Source organism: Meles meles, chromosome 1 (genome assembly GCF_922984935.1).
Source record: "Meles meles chromosome 1, mMelMel3.1 paternal haplotype, whole genome shotgun sequence".
Lineage (NCBI taxonomy): Eukaryota > Metazoa > Chordata > Mammalia > Carnivora > Mustelidae > Meles > Meles meles.
Genome location: NC_060066.1, coordinates 130,500,207 through 130,520,375, shown reverse-complemented (window position 1 = coordinate 130,520,375; position 20,169 = coordinate 130,500,207). Strand labels below are relative to the sequence as shown.

The 20,169-nt window shown below is 38.8% G+C and overlaps 1 protein-coding gene across 6 annotated transcripts in view; it reads left to right on the top strand.

The window, feature by feature from the left end:
• The window catches only part of CDC14A (cell division cycle 14A), a 198,373-nt gene that overhangs the window by 138,316 nt on the left and 39,888 nt on the right, over window positions 1–20,169 (top strand). For all 6 annotated transcript variants that reach the window (XM_046006231.1, XM_046006240.1, XM_046006223.1 and 3 more), the window contains one exon: window positions 627–765. In XM_046006231.1, the coding sequence (XP_045862187.1) occupies window positions 627–765 (139 nt within the window). The remainder of the gene's footprint in view (window positions 1–626; window positions 766–20,169) is intronic.

Below are 20,169 nucleotides of genomic sequence, written 5' to 3'. Positions count from 1 at the left end.
CGACCATCTGCTAGAGGTCGTATTGAAAGAGCTGCGGACTAGGGAGTCGGTGAGGCTTGATGGCATCTGTGGCGTCTTCCAACTTTGATCCTGTGATTCCTTATTCTATGATGAGTTAAAAAGAAACTATTTCAACAAGCTCTAACATGGGCCATGATAATATGGTCAGTTACACGGCTGACTCGGATCACACAAACTGTGAACTGTAGATTCATCTCAGTCTGGGCTGGGGTCCGGGATGGGGAGGGTGGAGACACCTGACAGGTGATATTCTGCAAATGCTTGTCATGGGACCCGCATTGTCTTAACAACATCTACAATGACAGGCATTCCCAAAGGCCCCCAGGGTCAAACTTGATCACTTTTCAAGACCCTTGCTCTGATATGCATATGTTCTTATATAGGCTTATTTGAATTATATGATCTATTTTTAGAAGATTTTTTGTGTTAGAATTATCTCTTAACTCCACATCATTTAAAAAAGCATTAAGTTATTGTTTGGGTTTAAAACACTTGTGTTATACTAAAATCATTGCAGTCTTGGGGCAGGGTTTGATTTTGGTATTTTTATGAGTGCCTTTGCTATATTTTGTCTTTCTTGGTCTGTTTCCTTTTTTTTTTTGCAGCTGGTCTTGGAAGAACAGGGACGTTGATAGCCTGTTATGTCATGAAACATTACAGGTTTACACATGCTGAAATAATTGCTTGGATCAGAATTTGCCGGCCAGGCTCCATTATAGGACCCCAGCAGCACTTCCTGGAAGAGTAAGTATATGGTCTCCATTATCATATTATGTCCTCGTTCTGATCATTTCTACCTCATGTCCTCCTGGTTGTGGACTAGGTCAAGCCTGTGCTTATAAAATGGCTGCACTGTGCGAGAAGTCTGTGCCTCTAATGGAATATTGTTGATTTGACAGCTAATGCATTCTAACTTTGTACCTTTTTTATCTCTCAGATCAGGTGAGAGAAGAAAATCACAGAGCCATCTCTGCCTACCTTTTTTCTGTCATTTTCTATGTGTGATCTGGCTACGGTGCAATTTTCTTATGTCATCCTACTTGACACTTTTCATTCTTTTCTTTTGTTTGCGTGTCTAAAAGCAGAATGAAAAAAACTACAACTAAGGTCCATCAGTGATGCCGGTGACATTGCTGCTTTCCTGACAACGAACTAAACTGCTAGAGTAGCTGCAGGTTATGAGTTACCAAGGAAGAAAAAAAGAGTACTGGGTTTTAGTCCCGGCCCTGCCACTAAATGGCTTTATGACTGTTATTTGGAAGAATACTGATAAATCTATCTATCTGTTCATTCATTCACCCTCATGAAGTATTTGTGAAACCCCAGCCCCTAAAGTGGAGAGATTTAACTTGTAAGGGAACTTTAACTTGAAAGGGATCCTTTCTGGTTTCCCTGTAAAATTTTAGAAATTATCACTGATTTATCCACTAATAAAGGGAGGAGATGAAGTTAGCATTAGCTGATTTAGGTCCGGCTCTAAAACGTTATCAATTATTTGTTATACAGAAATTTCATTTTTTTCCCTTTTTATGCTGTATGGCTATATCTTGAATAGCATTCTTTTTTATATAATTAATTCTTTTCTTGTTTAAATCGTTTTCTGTTGGTGAGAGACAAATGATTTGTGACTTTCACAGGAGGATGCTAGAAGTGAACCATAAGCATCTGAAATGGTTAAAAGGATTTAAGGAATCCTGCTGAGGGATTACATTAGTTGTGTGTGGAGGGGCGGTGTAGATAAGAAAACAGTGCTGGAAATGTGAATTTATATCTTTACCTCGAAGAATGAAATGGAAGTGTAATGAATACACAAAAAAATACCAAGAAGCAGGATCTTGGTATTTGTGGAAGTACTTTATTTGTATCTCACAGGCCAACCCTAGGAACATCCTAGAGTTGGCCTGTGAGATACAAATAAAGTACTTCCACTGTTTTAGAGATTTATTCTTTATCAGCTTCTCAGTCAGGGTTTCCGCTATTTTGCTTTCATGCGCCTAGAGCGTGGAGCCTGGTGCTATGTACCTGCCAGCCGCTTGTTGTACTGCTTGCTCGCTGAAGTTAAATAAATGGCTTTAGGATTAGGAAACAAAAACTAAGACACTGCTAAGCCTGGTTCTTTAAGATGTCCCACTGTTAAGACCATTGTTGGGAAGATTGTTCCTTCATTAGGTACCTACTGAATAGTCATCTTGCTCCAGGTGCGGCTCCCAGGGTGAGGAGATGTAGCTGAGAATTGTACCTTGTTTTCCCCGGGGTGTGGGATACCACAACCCTCTTGCTGTGTGCCTGTGCATGCGCGCCCCCCCTCCCCATCCCATGCCTTCTCTCTGCCACATCTGAAAATACCAACGGAAGAAATTAGGTTGTGAGGTAGGGCACTCTAAACTGAAGAAAGGTTTTCTTTTTTTTCATTTCTAGATACTTAAGCTAGAAAACTCAAGATATTTCCTTTGGTGTGAGTCCATATTACAGTTTTCTAAGTATTTTTCTGTAAGAACTGAGGTATAGGAATGATTTCCTTGCATAACTGAAGCATAAAAATCAGTCATTAATTATAGTTATTAAATTAAAATCAGGCCTAAAATAAGTCATTAATGCTTAGGTCAGAACCTTCCTGAAGGCAGGTTCTCTGTCTGAGGTACTGGACCTTCCGTGCGTTGCAGTATTTCTTACAGAGCTAGTGTGGGGAAAATGCCTGCCTCATTCCCAGGCTTTCCCAGGCTTTATCAGATCACCGCCAACAAGGTGGGGGTCTAATCTGCTTTGTGCTTTGAGTGGTACCAGAGGAACTATTGTGCTGACTGGACTGTGTATACTTCTTTTCTCTCATTTTTTCCTTCCCAAGCCCGTGTCTTGATGTCCCCATAGCAGAAGACGTTGCTTAGTTGCATGCGTGATGTTCATTCTTCTGACATTTGTTCCATGCACACTCTCTGTCAGGCCATGCTCTTGGGCCTGGGGTTCCAACAGGGAGCTTGCCAGACATGGTCCTTTGCTCCCTGGTGTAATATTTCTAGAGTAAGGAGCAGACTATAAACAAGCATGTAAGTTTATATACAAGATAATTTCTGATGGTGATATGAACAATGGAGACTCGCGGTGGGGGAGAGAGGTGATTACAGAGGTTGGGAGAGCCCTTTGGTCAAGGAGGTTTCTTGAAAGAGAGCCAGAATGTTGAGGGTGAGAAGGAGCCAGGGCTGGCAGTCTGAGTTGTGTCCTGGGTAGCAGACATGCGGAGGTCCTGAGATGGGAACACGTGCAGCGTTTCTGAAGCCCAGAAAGAAGGCTAGTGTGGGGAGAATATAATGAGCTGGGAGGGGATGGTTTGAGAGGTCAGCTCGCCCAGTTTCTGCAAAGTGAACACACCCCTGTAACCACTCTTCAGATCAGGAAATAGAACAATTAGCAGCATCCAGAAGTTCCTCTTTGTGCTCCTTCCATCCACTCCCCAGTTCTTTGGCGCATCTAGCTATTACCTTACTTCTAACACCGGAGATGAGTTTTGCCTTATTGTAACCTTGCACAAATAGAATCAGTATGTATGTCTGGCTTCTTCTAGTCAACATTATTTTATTGTTATGTGTAAAAATAATGTGTTCATTTTCGTTGCTGGATAAAATGCCATTGTTTGAATATGTAATATTTTAGTTCTTCTGTTGATGGATATTTAAGTTGTGTCCAGTTTGGGGTTCTTTCCTGTCTTTGGTCCATCTACCTTTTGGATGAATATCTGTGAGCCGTTCATTCAATTATAGCGGGTATCACTAAAGACTTTTCCAAAGTAGATCGCTGCTGTGGATTCCTATCAGCAGCAGGTGGGAGTTCCACTTTCTTCACGTGATTACTAAGACTTGATATGGGCAGTCTTTTAAATTTAAGTCATTATACTCTGCTCGTAGTGGCAATTCGCTTTGTAGTTTTAATTTGTTGTTCTCTGTTAACTAATGTGGTTGAAATTTTCGTGTATTTGTTGGCTATTTGTGTATGCCCTCTGTTTTTTAAAAGATTTTATTTATTTATTTGAGAGACAGAGAGAGAGCATGAGTCACAGGGAGAATCAGAGGGAGAGGGAGAAGCAGGTTCCCCACTGAGCAAGGAGCCCGATGTGGGACTTGATCCCAAACCCCTGGGATTATGACCTCAGCTGAAGGCAGACACTTAACTGTCTGAGCCACCCAGGAGCCCCTGTGTATTCTCTTTTATGAAACACATTTTCAGATCTCTTACCCCATCTTTCTAGCAGACTGTCTTTTTCTTGTCGATGTGTAGGAGTCTCAATATTCTGGCTAATGCACACTGTCCATTCTATGTAATGCAGATATATTCTGCTTCTCTTGGGGTTTGCTATTTTACTCCATAGTGTCTTTTGAATAGAATTTCTTGTGTGACAATTTTTAATATCTACTCTCTTAGAACTTTAAAATATGCAAATACAATATTATTAACTGTAGTCATCATGTTGCCTATTATATCCTCAGAACTTATTTATCTTATAACTGGAAATTTCTACCTTTGACCCTCTCCACCCATTTCTCCCACCCCCTACCTCTGGCAGTCACCAGTCTGTTATCTGTGTCTATGAGCCTGTTTTTTTTGTTGTTGTTGTTTGTTTTTTAGATGCCACATGTAAATAAAATCATATAGTATTTGTTTCCCTGTGTGACTTATTTCACTTAGTGTAATGCCCTCAAGGTCTATCCATGTTGTCACAAATGGCAAGATTTCCTTTGTTTTTATGGCTGAATAATATTTCATTATAAATGCATTTTCTCTATCCGTTCATCCATCAGTGGATGAAGCTTAGATTGTTTCCATGTTTGGCTGTTGTAGATAATGCTGTAACGAATGTGGGGGAGTGCAGATATCTTTTTGAGTTAGTATTTTCATTTTCTTGGGATGAATGCACAGAAGTGCCAATGTTGGATCCTGTGGTAGTTCTATATTAAATTTTTTGAGGAACCTCCGTACTGTTTTCCATAGTAGCTGCACCAATTTACATTTCCACCCACAGCACACTGGGGCTCCCTTTAAATCACTTTCTGGTTTCTAATGCCATAGATTTGTTTTATTTGCTCTTGGGTTTTTTCTTCTTCTCAGAAAATTGTTTTTCAGATACAGTCATGTTCAGTATGTCAGTAGTTTGTTTCTTTTTATTACTTAGCATTCCACCTTATGAATGTATCACGATGTATTGACCCATACAACTGTTGATGGGTATTTAGGTGATGTTTCGGTTTGGTTGTTAGGAATGAAACTGCTGTGACTATTCTTCTATAAGTCTTTTTGCAGACATATGTCTTCATTTCCTTTATTTAAATACGTAGGAATGAAGGTCACTGGATCATAGGGTTAGATATAGTTTAACTTCATGAGGAATGATTTTCCAAGGTGGTTAAATCATTTTATATATTACTTGTCAGAGTATGAGTTCTAACTGTTCCACATCGTTGCCAACATTCTGTTTTGTAAACTTGTTTTTTGGGCAGGAGTGGAAGCCATTCTGGTTGGTGTGAAGAAGTGTCTCAATTTGTATTTTCCTGTTGACTAATGATGTTGAACATTTTTTTCACACATATATGTATCTTTTGTGAGATGTTTGGCCAAGTCTTTGCCTATTTAAAATTTTTGTGTTTCTGTTGATTGTAGTGGTTCTTTACATATTTTATGTCATTATTTTATTTTATTTTAGTTTTCAAAATAGGCTTTGTTCCTTTCCCAAATGTTTTTGCAGAATTTCCAAGGTATTATTTTATTTTAAAAAATATTTGTTGAAGTTACTATAAAACGATTATTTTTCACAGTACTATATACAGAGTCGATGGAAAATATATTGTTTTTCTACAAATTATATAATATTAGGAAGAGCAGCTAAAGTTGTATGTCACAGCTTTACAACAGGCATTTTTGCTTTTCATTGAGATTTGTTTTTTAAACAAATTTACTAATTTAAGAGAGAGAGGTAAGGAACATGAATGGAGGTAGGGGCAGAGGGAGAGGGAGAAGCAGATTCCCAGCAGAGCAAGGAGCCCAATGTGGGGCTTCATGCCAGGATCCTGAGATCATGACCTGAGACAAAGGCAGACACTTTAACTGACTAAGCCACCCAAGCACCCCAGTGAGATTTTTAAAAATTGAAATGCAACTGACATATAACATTATATTAATTTCAGTCATACAACATAATGATTTGATATTTGTATGTACATTTTAGATACAAGTCTTTTTGTCAAATACATTGTGCTGTATGTCTTTTAATGAACAGAATTTTTAAAATTTTGCTGAATTTGGGGTGCCTGGGTGGCTCAGTGGGTTAGGCCGCTGCCTTCGGCTCAGGTCATGATCTCAGAGTCCTGGGATCGAGTTCTGCATTGGGCTCTCTGCTCAGCAGGAAGCCTGCTTCCCCCTCTCTCTCTGCCTGCCTGTCTACTTGTGATCTCTCTGTCAAATAAATAAATAAAATCTTTAAAAAAAATTTTTTTTAATTTTGCTGAACTTGATTTTTGAAAATTAACCGTGTATCTTGTAACCTTACTAATTTCACTTATTAGTTCTAGTAGTTTTCCTTATTGCTAAGATTTCCAGTACAGTGTTATTTAGGGGTGGTGAAAATGGACATCCTTGTCTTGCTTTTGATATTAGACAGACAGCATTCATTCTTTCACCACTCAATCCGATGTTAGTTGTGGGGCTTTCACAGATGACTTTTATCTGAATGAGGAAATTTCCTCCCAGTTCTAGTTTATTGAGAGTTTCTATTAACAGTGGGTATTGAATTTTGTCAGTTTTTTCTACATTTATCAATATAATCACATAATTTTTTCTCCTTTATACTGCTAAATATGAACTACACTGTTTTTCTAATGTGAAGCTGTAATGGTCATGATGGGCTTTTATGTCTTCATATGGTGGATCTGATATGCTAATGTTTTCTTAGGGATTTTTGTGTTCATGTCATGAGAGGTAGTGATATGCGATTTTCTTTTCTTGTAATACTTTTAAGTTTCAGTATCAGGGTCATACAAACTTCATAAGATGAATTGTGAAGCATTTCCATCTTTATTTTCTGAAAAGAGTAATATAAGATGGTATTCCTGGATTTGAAGGATGGGATGGGAACTTAGGAGATATAAGTGTTATTTGGAGATAAGTGTCTAATTGATGTTGGATGACCTGGAAAGGTTGGTCTTGTGACCAACAGGGGTAAACCAGGGCATGCACCATGATGGGTTTGGTTCTGAAAGTCTTTTAGAGTTAGGTGGATCATCAGTTGAGGCCATGGGCTATGGGCCATCAGAAGAATTTCTATTAAACAGTTCCTGGGGATATGGTGGCCAAGGGACTGAGCAGAGATCCCCACTGGGACCACTTGCTTAGGTGTCTAGAAGGGGAGTGTGGGATACCTATGTAATCTTTGCTGCATGGCAGGGTGGTGCTGTGGCCCAATGGGGCCGCTACTGGGTCACTGGAAGCCTGAGGTGTAATTCATTTCCTTCCCTATTTTTTAAAAGATTTTATTTATTTATCTATTTGAAAAAGAGAAGAGAGTGCGAACAAGTATGGGGGAGGGGGAAGGGGACGGGAGAGGGAAGAGAGAGAATATCAAGCAGACTCTGGGCTGAGTGTGGGACCCATCTTGGGGCTTGATCCTAGGACCTGAGATCATGACTTGAGCTGAAACCAAGAGTCGGAGGCCTAACCTACTGAGGCACCGAGGCACCCCCTGACTCTTTTTAACCATCCTGTCTGCAAAGTTTATTTCACATTTTGCATGCCTTTCTCTAACCATTCTAAACATAACCTCAACCCTTCTCCTAAGCTATACACATACACACACAGTTAATTAAAGTTTTTATTTTGCAGTAATTATAGATTAACATACATTTGTAAGAAGTAATAGAGAGGGTTCCCATGTATTTACTCACTTTTCTGAATGCGAACATTTTGCAAAATTATAGTATAACATTGCAATCAAATATTGACATTGATAGAGTGAAGACACAGAGACCCGTCACCACTAAGAGTTCTTCACATTGCCATTGTACAGCCACACTCATGTTTTTCTTGCCCTTATCCCCTCGTTACCTTCTGACAACTGCTGATCCACTCTCCATTTGTGTATTTTTCATTTTGAGAATGTTACATATATGGAATCATAGAGCATGCAACCTTTTAGGGTTGGCATTTTCTATTCAGTGTGATTCCCTGGAGGTTCATTGGGAATGTTGCATGTATCAGTAACTTGCTCCTTTTTTTTTTTTTTTTTAAGATTTATTTGTTTGCTTAGTTGAGAGAGAGAGAGTGCACACCTATGAGTAGGAGGAGGGCAGAGGGAGAGGGAGAGAGGGAATCCCAAACAGACTCCCCACTGAGCACAGAGCCTGGCACAGGGCTCGATCCCATGACCCTGAAATCATAACCTGAACTGAAATCAGGAATCAGGTGCTCAAACTATTGAGCCATCCAGTGCCCCTCATTTGTTCTTTTTTATGGCTGAATAGTATTCCAGAGAATGAATGTAGTACTGTTTGTTAGCCATGAAGGATCACTGGGCTGTTTATGGTTTTTGGCTATTATGAGTAAAGATGCTATAAATGTTTATATATAGGTTTTTATGTGAACATAAGTTTTCATTTCTCTGGGATAAGTGCCCAAGACTACAGTTGGTGAGTTTTATGGTACATGTTTAGTTTTATAAGAAACTGTCAAACTGTTTTCTAGAGTGGCTGTTTCATTCTACGTTCTCACTAGCAATGTATGAATGATTGAGTTTTTCTTTATATTTGCCAGCATTTCGTGGTGTTGCTGTTTTTGTTTTAGCCACTCTGATAGATATGTAGTGATATATCATTATAGTTTTAATTTACATTTCCTTAGTAAATAACAATAAGCAACTTTTCATGTACTTATTTGCCATCCATGTATCTTTTTGGCGAAGTGTCTGTTCAAATCTTTTGTCCATTCTTTATTGAATTGTTTGTTTCCTTATTATTGAGTTTTGAGAGTTCCTTTTTTTTAAATTTTTTATTTATTGAGAGTTCTTTTTTAAAAAAAGATTTTATTTATTTATTTGCAAAACAGAGAGCAGAGCAAGAGAGAGAGAGAGAGAGAGAACGAGTGGTGGGGAGGAGCAGAGGGAGAGGGAGGAGCAGACTCCCCGCAGAGCAGGGAGCCCAATGTCAGGCTCCATCCCAGGACCCTGAGATCATGACCTGAGCTGAAGGCAGAGGCTTACTGACTGAGCCATCCAGGCATCCCTCGAAAAGGTCTTTATATATTAAAGGTACTAACTTTTGTCTGATAAATATTTTGAAAATAATTTCTCTCAGTCTATAATTTGTCTTTCTCTTAATAGGTTCTTTCACAGAGGAAAATTTTAAATTTTGATGAAGTCCCATTTATCATTTTTTCCCTTTTTTAGATCATGCTTTTAGTATCAAATCTAAGGTCTGTCTGCTTAGCTCTAGATCCCCATAATTTCTCATGTTTTTTCTAAAAGGTTTGTAGTTATGTGGTTTTTTTTTTTTTTTAAGATTTTATTTATTTATTTGACAGAGAGAGAGATCACAAGTAGGCAGAGAGGCAGGCAGAGAGAGAGGAGGAAGCAGGTTCCCTGCGGAGCAGAGAGCCTGATGCGGGGCTCGATCCCAGGACCCTGAGATCAGGGCCTGAGCTGAAGGCAGTGGCTTAATCCACTGAGCCACCCAGGCACCCCTGTAGTTATGTGTTTTTAGTTAAGTTGGTGATTCATTTTTTTAAAAGATTTATTTATTTATTTATTTATTTATTTGAGAGAGTGAGCAAGCATGAGCAGGGGCAGAGGGGCAGAGGGAGAGAGAAAGGGAGAAGCAGACTCTCCACTGAGCAGGGAGCCTGACCCGGTGCTTGATCCCAGGCCCTCAGGATCATGACCTGAGCCAAAGACAGACACTTAACCACTGAGCCACCTAGACACCCCTAGTGATTCATTTTGAGTTAATTTTTGTATGAAGCATGAGACTTATGGTACATTTTTTTCTTTTTGCCTATGGATGTGCTCTCGCACTATTTGTTGAAATAGTTTTCTCCATTGAATTGCTTTGACATCTTTGTTAAAAATTAGATGGATATATGTATGGCTCTATTGCTTTGTTCTTTATTCTGTTTGTTCCATTTGTTCTTCTTCTAATAGCACACTGTCTGGATACTGTACCTATATAGTGAGTGAGCCTTAACTTTAGAAGAGTGGTTCCCCTACTTTCTCTTTCTTTAACAAAGTTATCTTAGCAATGCCAGATCCTTTTCTTTTCTATGTAAATTTTAGAATAATCTTGTCCATATCTACAAAAAGTCATGCTGTGATTTTGATAAGAATGTGTTAAACCTCTTTACTGAGAGAATTGACATCTTTAGTACTGTTAAGTCATACAGTCCCTAAACACAGCAGGTCTCTTCATTTATATAGATCTCCTTTTATTTCTTTCATCAGTAATGTGTAGCTTTCAGCTTTTACAAGTCCTGTTTTGTTAGATTTACACCTAAGTATTTTGCTTTTTTTGCATGATTATAGATAGTATTATATTTTAAATTTCAGAGTCCATGTGTTCATCACCAGTATGTATAAATACAGTTGATTTTCTATCTGTGTTTATTTTATATCCTGAAATTTGTGTGTTTGTGTGTGTGTGTGTGTGTGTGTGTGTGCATGCACACACACACATGAATTCCTGGGGATTTCTACAAAGGCAATCATGTCATCTACAAATAGGGACAGATTTATTTCCTTTCCTATCTGCATATCTTGTCTTGTCTTTTCTTCCCTTCCCTTGGTGCATAGTCTGAACTTTTAGCACTATGATGAATAAGAGTGGTGAGATTAGACATTTTTCACCTGTTCCTAATCTTGGGGTTGGGGGAAAGCATTCACCATTATATTTAATGTTAATTAGAGTTTTGCTATAGATGTACTTTATCAAGTAGAGGAAGTTACCCTCTCTTTTCCAGAGAGTTTTATCATGAATGAGTATGGAATTTTGTCATGCTTTTTCTGCATTGATTGATCATATCTTTTTCTTTGTTAGCCTGTTAATTTGGTGGATTGCCTTAATTTAAAAAAAAAGCATATTAAATAAGCTTTGCATTTCAGGAATAAACCCTACTCAATATATTATAAATGAGAGTCTTGCAAATGTGATCAAGTTAGGGATCTTGAAGTGGAATGATTGTCCTGGATTAATCTGGTGGGTTCATTCTAATCATAGGAGGATGTAGGAGGAGTTAGAAGAAATGTGATGATAGAAACAGAGATCTAACTGACATACTTTGAACATGGAGGAAGGGACCATAAACCAAGGAATAAAGGCAGCCACTGGCAGCTGAAAAACCAAGGAAACAGATTCTCCCTGTCAATACCTTCCTTGACTCTAGGTCAGTGAAACTGATATTGACCTTCTGACTTCCAGAACTACGTGGAAGTCAGTATGTCTTCTTCTGAGCCATGCAGTGTGTGGTAATTTGTTACAGCAGCTTTGTGTAGATAGGAAACTCCTATCTGTATAGTGTACCAGATGTGGATAGTAAGGAAATAGGTATAGTAAGATACACAGATCCTCTGTGAACATGGGCATTCTGAAATTCTCTTATTCATCATATTTCTACTTTAGGCTATTCAAAATAGGAGAGTCCTCAGATGCACATGTTATTTAAGGAATACTGGGCTACAGCAATGTATAAGATGAATCAGGTGGAGGGAGACTGAAAAGAGACTATTGTCATCTAAAGAGGTCAGCTCTTTTTGAAGGGGCCAGAAGTTAGACTGAGGAATTAGAGACAGGTGGGGACCAGGGCATCTCAAGGAAGTCAGTTTCAGGCTTTGAAGCCTGACTAATGGTAGGAGAGAGGAAGGGCTTTGAAGCCTGACTAATGGTAAGAAAGATGAAGAGAGTGACACCATCGATGACGCAAAAGCATGAATAAGTAACACATTCATTAGGCGAGAACTAAGAAGATTAAAAAGTTATCTGACAGGTTTTCATCTGTCAAAAATGACTGCATTAGGTTAGAAGGATTGTATTCTTTCAGAGGTGAGAAATCCAATCGTTGCCTTTTGGGTAATGTTAATTCTAAATCTGTGACTTTAGGGTAGAACATCCTGTTAGTCCTTGATGACTAAAATATGGCCAGGTGTTTGATTTCTGCGTCTTGAAGAAAATTTCCCCTTACCTCACCAGCAGCGAGAGGGGTGTTACTAGCATCCTTATGAGTTGATGAATTTGTGTATTGGCAGATCAAGACCTTTTCTTTGTTATAGTCTGAAATCTTATATTTAAATTTTTTCCTAGGATATAAATAAAATTGTTTACAAACCATCAAGTGGTTTTTTTCTTTTACTTCAAACTATTGTTCTTAAGCTAAAAATTCCATTCTGACCCCAAAATATGTGTTCTACCAAGCATCCTCAAAGTTTTAAAAACAAGGCACAAACACATCTCTCTTATTTTTTTTTTAAAAGATTTTATTTATTTATTTGGCAGAGAGAGATCACAAGTTGGCAGAGAGGCAGGCAGAGAGAGAGGTGGTGGGGGGAGCAGGCTCCCTGCTGAGCAGAGAGCCCGATGCGGGACTCGATCCCAGGACCCTGAGATCATGACCTGAGCTGAAGGCAGCAGCTTAACCCACTGAGCCACCCAGGCGCCCCACATCTCTCTTATTGAGCCAAGTCTAAACTCATCCTTTTCAGGGACAGCCTGTGGAAATACAGAGGTGGGATCAGGCTGCTTTTATGACTTGTTTGATTCTATTAATGTTCAGTTGTGGTGTATGATGACCTCTGGATCATGATCTGTTAATGCTTTCATTCATAAGAAAGGAAGCCTTCAAGGGCCGGTACTGGGTTCCCATGGGGACTTCAGCCCAGGGATATTTGCAATGATGCGTGATACAATGATATTGTTTTATTTTTATTTATGTATTTATTTTTAATTTAAAAAATTTTTATTAAGATATAATTGACATAACATTATATTAGTTTCAGGTGTACAATGTAATTTTTGATATTTGTAAATATTGTGAAATAATCACCACCTTAAGTCTAGTTAACATCCATCACTAAGTTTATACCTTTTGACTTTCTTCAGCCATTTTGCCCACTTCCTATCCCCCATTTCTGGCAACCACCAATCTGTTCTCTTTATCTATGTATTCTTTTTCTTTTTCTTTAGAATTCGTATATAAGCGAGTTCACATGGTGTTTGTCTTTCTCTTTCTGACTTATTTCACTTAGTACAATGCCCTCAAGGTCCATCCATGTTACTGCTAATGGCAAGATTTCCTTCTTTTTTATGGCTGGATAATATTCTTTATGTATGTATTATGTATATTTTTATATGTATATATGTATTTATGTATATATATGTATATTTGTGTGATTTCTGTATCTGATTGTATGTGTGTGTGTGTGTGTGTATTCACACTTTCTTTATTCATTCATCTATTAATGGACACCTAGGTTGCTAGCATGTCTTCGTTGTTGGAAATAATGCAGCAATGAACATAGCAGTGTATATATCTTTTCAAATCAGTGTTTTCATGCCATGCAGAAGTGGAATTGCTGGATCATATGAAAATCCTATTTAAAATTCTTTGAGGAGCTTCCATACTGTTTTCCATAACGGCTGCACCAATTTACATTCCCACCAAGAGTGCACAGAGGTTTCCTTTTCTCTACAATCTCTCCAACGCTTGCTATTTCTTATTTGTTTATTTATTTGTTTGTTTTGATAATGGCTATTCTGGTGGGTGTGAAGTGATATCTCATTGTGGTTTAGATTTATATTTCTCTGATAATTAGTGATGGTGAGGTTTTTCATGTACTTGTTGGCCCTCTGTATGTCTTTGGGAAAATGTCTATTCCGATCCTCCGCTCATTTTTTATTTGGAATTTTTTTTGCTATTGAGTTGTGTGAGTTCTTTGTATATTATGGACATAAACCCCTTTCAGACATGATTTGCAAACATTTTCTCCCATTTGGTAGGCTGCCTTTTCATTTTGTTGGAAGCTTACTTTGCTGTGCAGAAACTTTTTAATTTGATATAGTCTCACTTGTTTATTTTTGTTTTTGTTGCCTTTGCTTTTGATTTCAGAGCCAAAAACTCAATGCCAAGGCTGATATCAAGGAACTTATTGCCTGTGTTTTCTTCTAAGTGTTTTATGGTTGTAGGTCGGATGTTCAGTTCTTCAATTCATTTTGAGTTGACTTTTGTGTATGGTATAAGACAGTGGTCCAATTTCATTCTTTTGCATATGGCTGCCCAGTGTTCCCCCCACCATTTAAAAAAAAATTTTTTTTAAGATTTTATTTATTTATTTGACAGACAGAGATCACAAGTAGGCAGAGAGGCAGGCAGAGAGGGGGTGGGGAAGCAGGCTCTCTACTGAGCAGAGAGAGCCCGATGCGGAGCTCAATCCCAGGACCCTGAGATTAGGACCTGAGCCAAAGGCAGAGGCTTAACTCACTGAGCCACCTAGGTGCCCCTTCCCCGCACCATTTATTGAAGAGACTGTACTTTCCCCATTGTATATTCTTGGCTCCCTTGTTATAAATTATTTTATCTTATATGTGTGGGTTTATTTCTAGGCTCTCTATTCTGTTTCACTGATCTATGTCTGTTTTTATGCCCTTACCATACTGTTTTGATCATTTTAGCTTTGTAATATAGTTTAAAATCAGGAAGTATGATGCCTCCAGGTTTGTTCTTCTTTCTCAGAATTGTTTTGGCTATTTGGGACCTTTTGTGGGTTCAATACAAATTTTAGAATTGTTTATTTCTGTGAAAGATGTCATTGGAATCTTGATAGGGATTACATTGAGTCTGTAGATTGCTTTGGGTGGTATCAACATTTCAATATTACTTCTTTCAATTCATGAGTGTAGAAGTTCTTTTTACTTTTAAGTTTCCTCCTGACACAGAGAGGACTCATGTAAAGGCTAAATCTTGACCCTGCAGGGAGTTTTGTCTTTGTAAAGTAGAACTTCCATTTTGAATAAAATCATCTTTAAGGGAGCGACAGTTTTGTGGTTGGATTCTCTTTATATATATATATTTTATTTATTTGACAGAGAGAAATCACACTAGGCAGAGAGGCAGGCAGAGGGAGAGGAGGAAGCGGGCTCCCTGCAGAGCAGAGAGCCCGATGTGGGTCTCGATCCCAGGACCCTGGGAAGGCAGACGCTTTAACCCACTGAGCCACCCAGGCGCCCCTGGATTCTCTTTTTATTCCTAAATTCATAAATCAAAAATTCCCCCTTTCTGCTTTATTATCAAAGATAGTCTCATCAACATCCAGTCAGTTGGATGTTTGTCAACATTCTAATTTAGCTGTAAGCCTTCAGTTGTCTTACTACTACATGTAGCTTCTTAAATATTAAAGTGTGTAAGAATCACTTGGGAATCCTATTAAATGCAGTTTGGAGTTCACCAGATCTAGGGTGGGACTTGAGATTCTGCATTTCTAATAAGCTCCCAGGTGATATGATGCGGCTGGTCCTCCAACCACATTGTATAACAAGGGTCCATGGGTCATTCTTACTCTGTAAATATCACTTATGCTATGTTCAGTTTGGTGCTTAGAGCATGTGGTAAGTTTCACAATTGGAAAGAGCAATACTGGAAATTAGTAGTTAAGCCGTTGCTTTTTATTTTAGGAAATTACGAAAGTAAAATGGAGAAAATCTGCTCAAGAAAAAATGGAAGTATTCTTGGGGCACCTGGGTGGCTCAGTGGGTTAACGCCTCTGCCTTCAGCTCAGGTCATGATTCCAGGGTCCTGGGATCGAGCCCCACATCGGGCTCTCTGCTCAGCGGGGAGCCTGCTTCTCCCTCTCTCTCTGCCTGCCTCTCTGCCTACTTGTGATCTCTGTCTGTCAAATAAATAAAATCTTTAAAAAAAAAATGGAAGTATTCTTGAAAATGTCTAAAAATAATGGCTTGAGTTTTTAATTATAATTGATTCCTACTGTTTCTTTTGGTCATTTTTTTAGATACATGTAGTGGTTCAAGGAATATGTACTAACATTTTGTTTAATCTATTTTAAAGTTTTAAGAATTTATCTTTCCTAAAATACAGAAATTAAAACTTGAACCATTATAAACTGGAATTTAAAATAACCATAGATAATATCATGGTTTACTTATAAGAATACAAGCACAGGTGTGCCTGAGTGGTTCAGTTGTTAAGTGTCTGCCTTCGGCTCAGATCATGATCCCACCCTGCCCAGCTGGGAGCCAGCTTCTCCCCTCCCCACTCATGCTCTCTTGCTATCTCTGTCTTTCTCTCTCCCTAATAAATAAATAAAATCTTTAAAAAAAAAAAGAATAAAAAGCACACTGCATAGGTTTGAGTTTGTACTCTTCGACAGTCACATTTTTGCAGTAACACTCATTTATAAACCTCTAAATTGCTCTTCATTTTATTCATTTATTGACTACCAGTTGTATTGAATTTGTTGGCTAAGAAAAATTAAACCTTTGGGGCGCCTGGGTATCTCAGTGGGTTAAGCCTCTGCCTTCGGCTCAGGTCATGATCTGGGATCCTGGGATCGAGCCCCGCATCAGGCTCTCTGCTCAGTGGGGAGCCTGCATCCCCCTCTCTCTCTGCCTGCCTCTCCCCCTACTAGCTATCTCTCTCTTTCTGTCAAATTAGTAAATGAAATCTTAATCTTAAAAAAAATTAAATCTTAATGTGGGTCTAGTATTAAGGATATGGTATATATAAGATTTGTGGGCAAAGTGACATCAGAAATTTGCCCTGAAATACTCATGTCAATTACTAAAGACAGGCGATTGAGTGGTTTTTGTTTCATTTCTTATGTGAAAAGGGTTAGAGGTGGGAAAAGAATGTCTCATAAGCAATAATGTATCCTGTTTAGTTGAAAAGTTTGCATATTGCTGTCATACCACCGAACCAGCTTCTGACTGTGGAGGTCTGTACCTAAACTAGAACTAGCTTTGGGAACTCTTGACTCATTTCATCTCTTCCAGCTACATTTTTCATGTGTGTTTCAGAATCAAGAACCTTCCCTTCTGCCCTCAAATTCTCTGTCTAAACATTTCCCTAGTAAATCTTCCATTTGTATTAAAGTATGAGTAGAACTCCTTGAATATCTGTCTCCTTTCCACTTCCTGAGCCTGTGGTACTACTTTCTGGTCTATCTTCCTTTGATACCAGGTTAGACCATTTCATTAGTCCAGTTCTTTAAACTGGGAACCATCTTGGTTTCCTTAATAGCCATGGGGCAGTGGGGTAGGAGGCATGCAAGGCAGACTGGTACCCTAGTCACCGCTAGAGTAGGCCTACCTCGAGCTACAGCATGGGCTGGGTTTCTATATAGAATTGCCGAATGGTGGCTTTGCATGGACACTGAGGTTGGGTATGCATCCAGGATGGAAGGAGTGATGAAAATGAAAATGAAGAGTTAAGGTGGTGGGGAGATAGGCTTAGTTTGGACTCCAGGATGTGAAGGAGAAGAAGTCAGCTATGAACAGAAGAAGCTGCACCTGACTATCATTGTGTTCTGAATTCAAAACCGGAAATAGCTGTAACAATGCAACTGAGCAGAGGAGGGACAGAGGGAGAGAGAATCTCAAGCTGCCCCTCACTGCCCCCGTACCCCCAACCCTGCCACTGAGCACAGAGTCCATCATGGGGCTCTATCTCGTGACCCCAAGATCATGACCTGAGCCGAAATCAAGAGTAAGACGCTTAATTGACTGAGCCACCCAGGCACCCCTTGAAGCAGATTTTTAAAAAGAAGGCTGTGACTTCACTTGTAATGAAGCCAAATTAATTATTTTCTTATGTCTCAGGCCTGACTAACCCAGGGCCAGGACTCGGCCAAAAACTCTTGACGCCCAACACTGGCTACCTCTCTCCAAAGGCTCTGTTTAAATCAAGACAGATCTCTTTCTGTTATTTCAAAGCCCATGCTCTTTTGGCAGAGGGTTGTTAATCTCATTCTGTCTTAGAAAATCCACAATGTTACCTGTGGATTTACTTTGCGCTGGTGTGTTTGCTTCATAGGATTTGATTTTTAAATGCTAAATACTTAAAAATACACATTTTTCTTCTTGTGTTTGAGATGAGGCTTTTAAGGAGTAATCAACACCACAATAAAAGCCAGCACGGTTCCCTTGTCAATAAAAAAGGGATTTGCGTGAAGTGCTGCTTTTTCATAAGAAGCACTGCATAGAGCATCACTTAGCAACACACAAATCAGCTTAGACACCTAATTCATCTTTAATATTCAGGTTCAAATCAAGTCTTTCCAATGATGGGACAGATGGAGTCTTTGAAACCAAGCAAGCGAAAGGTGTCACTTTGTAATCTCCATCTTTAGGTTGGCAGCGGCATCAGAATCTTCATTTTATAACATTCTGTAATTGAAATTTTTTCAATTTCCAGATCTACATGCCTCAGTGTGCCATGCAGGGTCCATCCTGGACAGGTTGCTGCTTGCTTCTTTCATAACCTCTGCCTCAGCCAAATCAAACAGCCCATTTTCCCAAATGTGCTGCGTACTTTGATACCACTATTTCTTCAAGCCTGTGTTGTTTCTTTGCTTTGGGAAAATTCTTTGCTGTCTAAGTTCCGCTAATCTTTCTAGCTACTTTTGAATTCTCAGGGACCTTGTCTCTCTGATTCTTTCAGACTGAGCTAAGGGCAAATCTTGGTCATAGGGCATTAATACTGGATTTCAGTCGTTGCTTTCCTTATTCATAACTGGAACTTTTGAGGGCCAGGAATTCTGTCGTTTATCTGTATAACCCTATCCTTTCTGTATGTTTAATTTCTCTGAATTTTCCCTGTCTGTGGCAGAGCTGAGTCTTCTCTCCCTGTGAAACAATAGTTCTTTATTACTGAGTCTTTTGACCAGAGGCTCAACATACTCATTTATGAATTTTTTTAAAAGATTTTTATTTATTTATTTGACAGAGATCACAAGTAGGCAGAGAGGCAGGCAGAGAGAGAGGAAGGGAAGCAGGCTCCCTGCTGAGTGGAGAGCCTGATGTGGGGCTTGATCCCAGGACTCTGAGATCATGACCTGAGCCGAAGGCAGAGGCTTTAACCTGCTGAGCCACCCAGACACCTCACTCATTTATGAATTTAACAGTTATCTTTTGAATTGATCATAGTGTGTCAAGGACTATGCTGTATGTTTACTTCTATTTTGGAAGGATGTAAGAATCAATCAACAGATAAAGAGTTATACTACATGTAGCATTAAGTGGAAAAAAATCTGGAGGAAATAAAAAAATTAAAGCAAGGATTTCTGAAAATGCAAGGTAGCAGGGAGGCTATACCATGGTTTTATGAAGGTTTTCACAAAAGAAGCAAAACTTAAAATGGTTTTTGAATACAGATTTTTACAGTCGGTGCAGAAAAATTGTAAGTGACTTAGTGATTGGGGTAACCCCATCAATTTATATATCTTAAGCTGAGAAAATATTCCTCAGTGGTTCGCTTCCAAAAAAGTACCTTCTGCCATAATAGAAGGCAGATACCGCCACACTCCCTAGTGAACTGGTATGTGCAGATTTCTGGAGTTTTTATTTTATTCGTATCTTTAAAATTCATTGGCTTTTGTTTTAAAATTTAATCCATTTTAAAACATGCTGGAAATTTATTTATTTTTTTATTTAAAAATATTTTATTTATTTATTTGACAGTGAGAGAGAGAAAGAGAGAGAGAGACAGTGAAAGAGGGAACACAAGCAGGGGGAGCAGCAGAGGGAGAGGGATAAGCAGGCTTCCAGCTGAGCAGGAAGCCCGACACAGGGCTCAATCCCAGGACCCTGAGATCATGACCTTGAGCTGAAGGCAGACACTTAACGACTGAGCCACCGGGGTGCCCCCATACTGGAAATTTCTTAAGATAATTTAAATGAATTCCAATTTTAGAACAATGCTAGGAGTTACATTAGTCTTATATATGGACAGCATATTATATATCTAAAGCTTCTATACCGTCTGTCTCAGAAATAGGACTAAAAGTGTTCCCCTTTCCTTTTGCTTTACCTGGAAAATACTGAAAAGTGAACAAAAATTAAAAGAAAAAAACACCTCTTATTTGAAAGTGGAGTAGGGTATTATATTTATTTTATTTTATTTTATTTC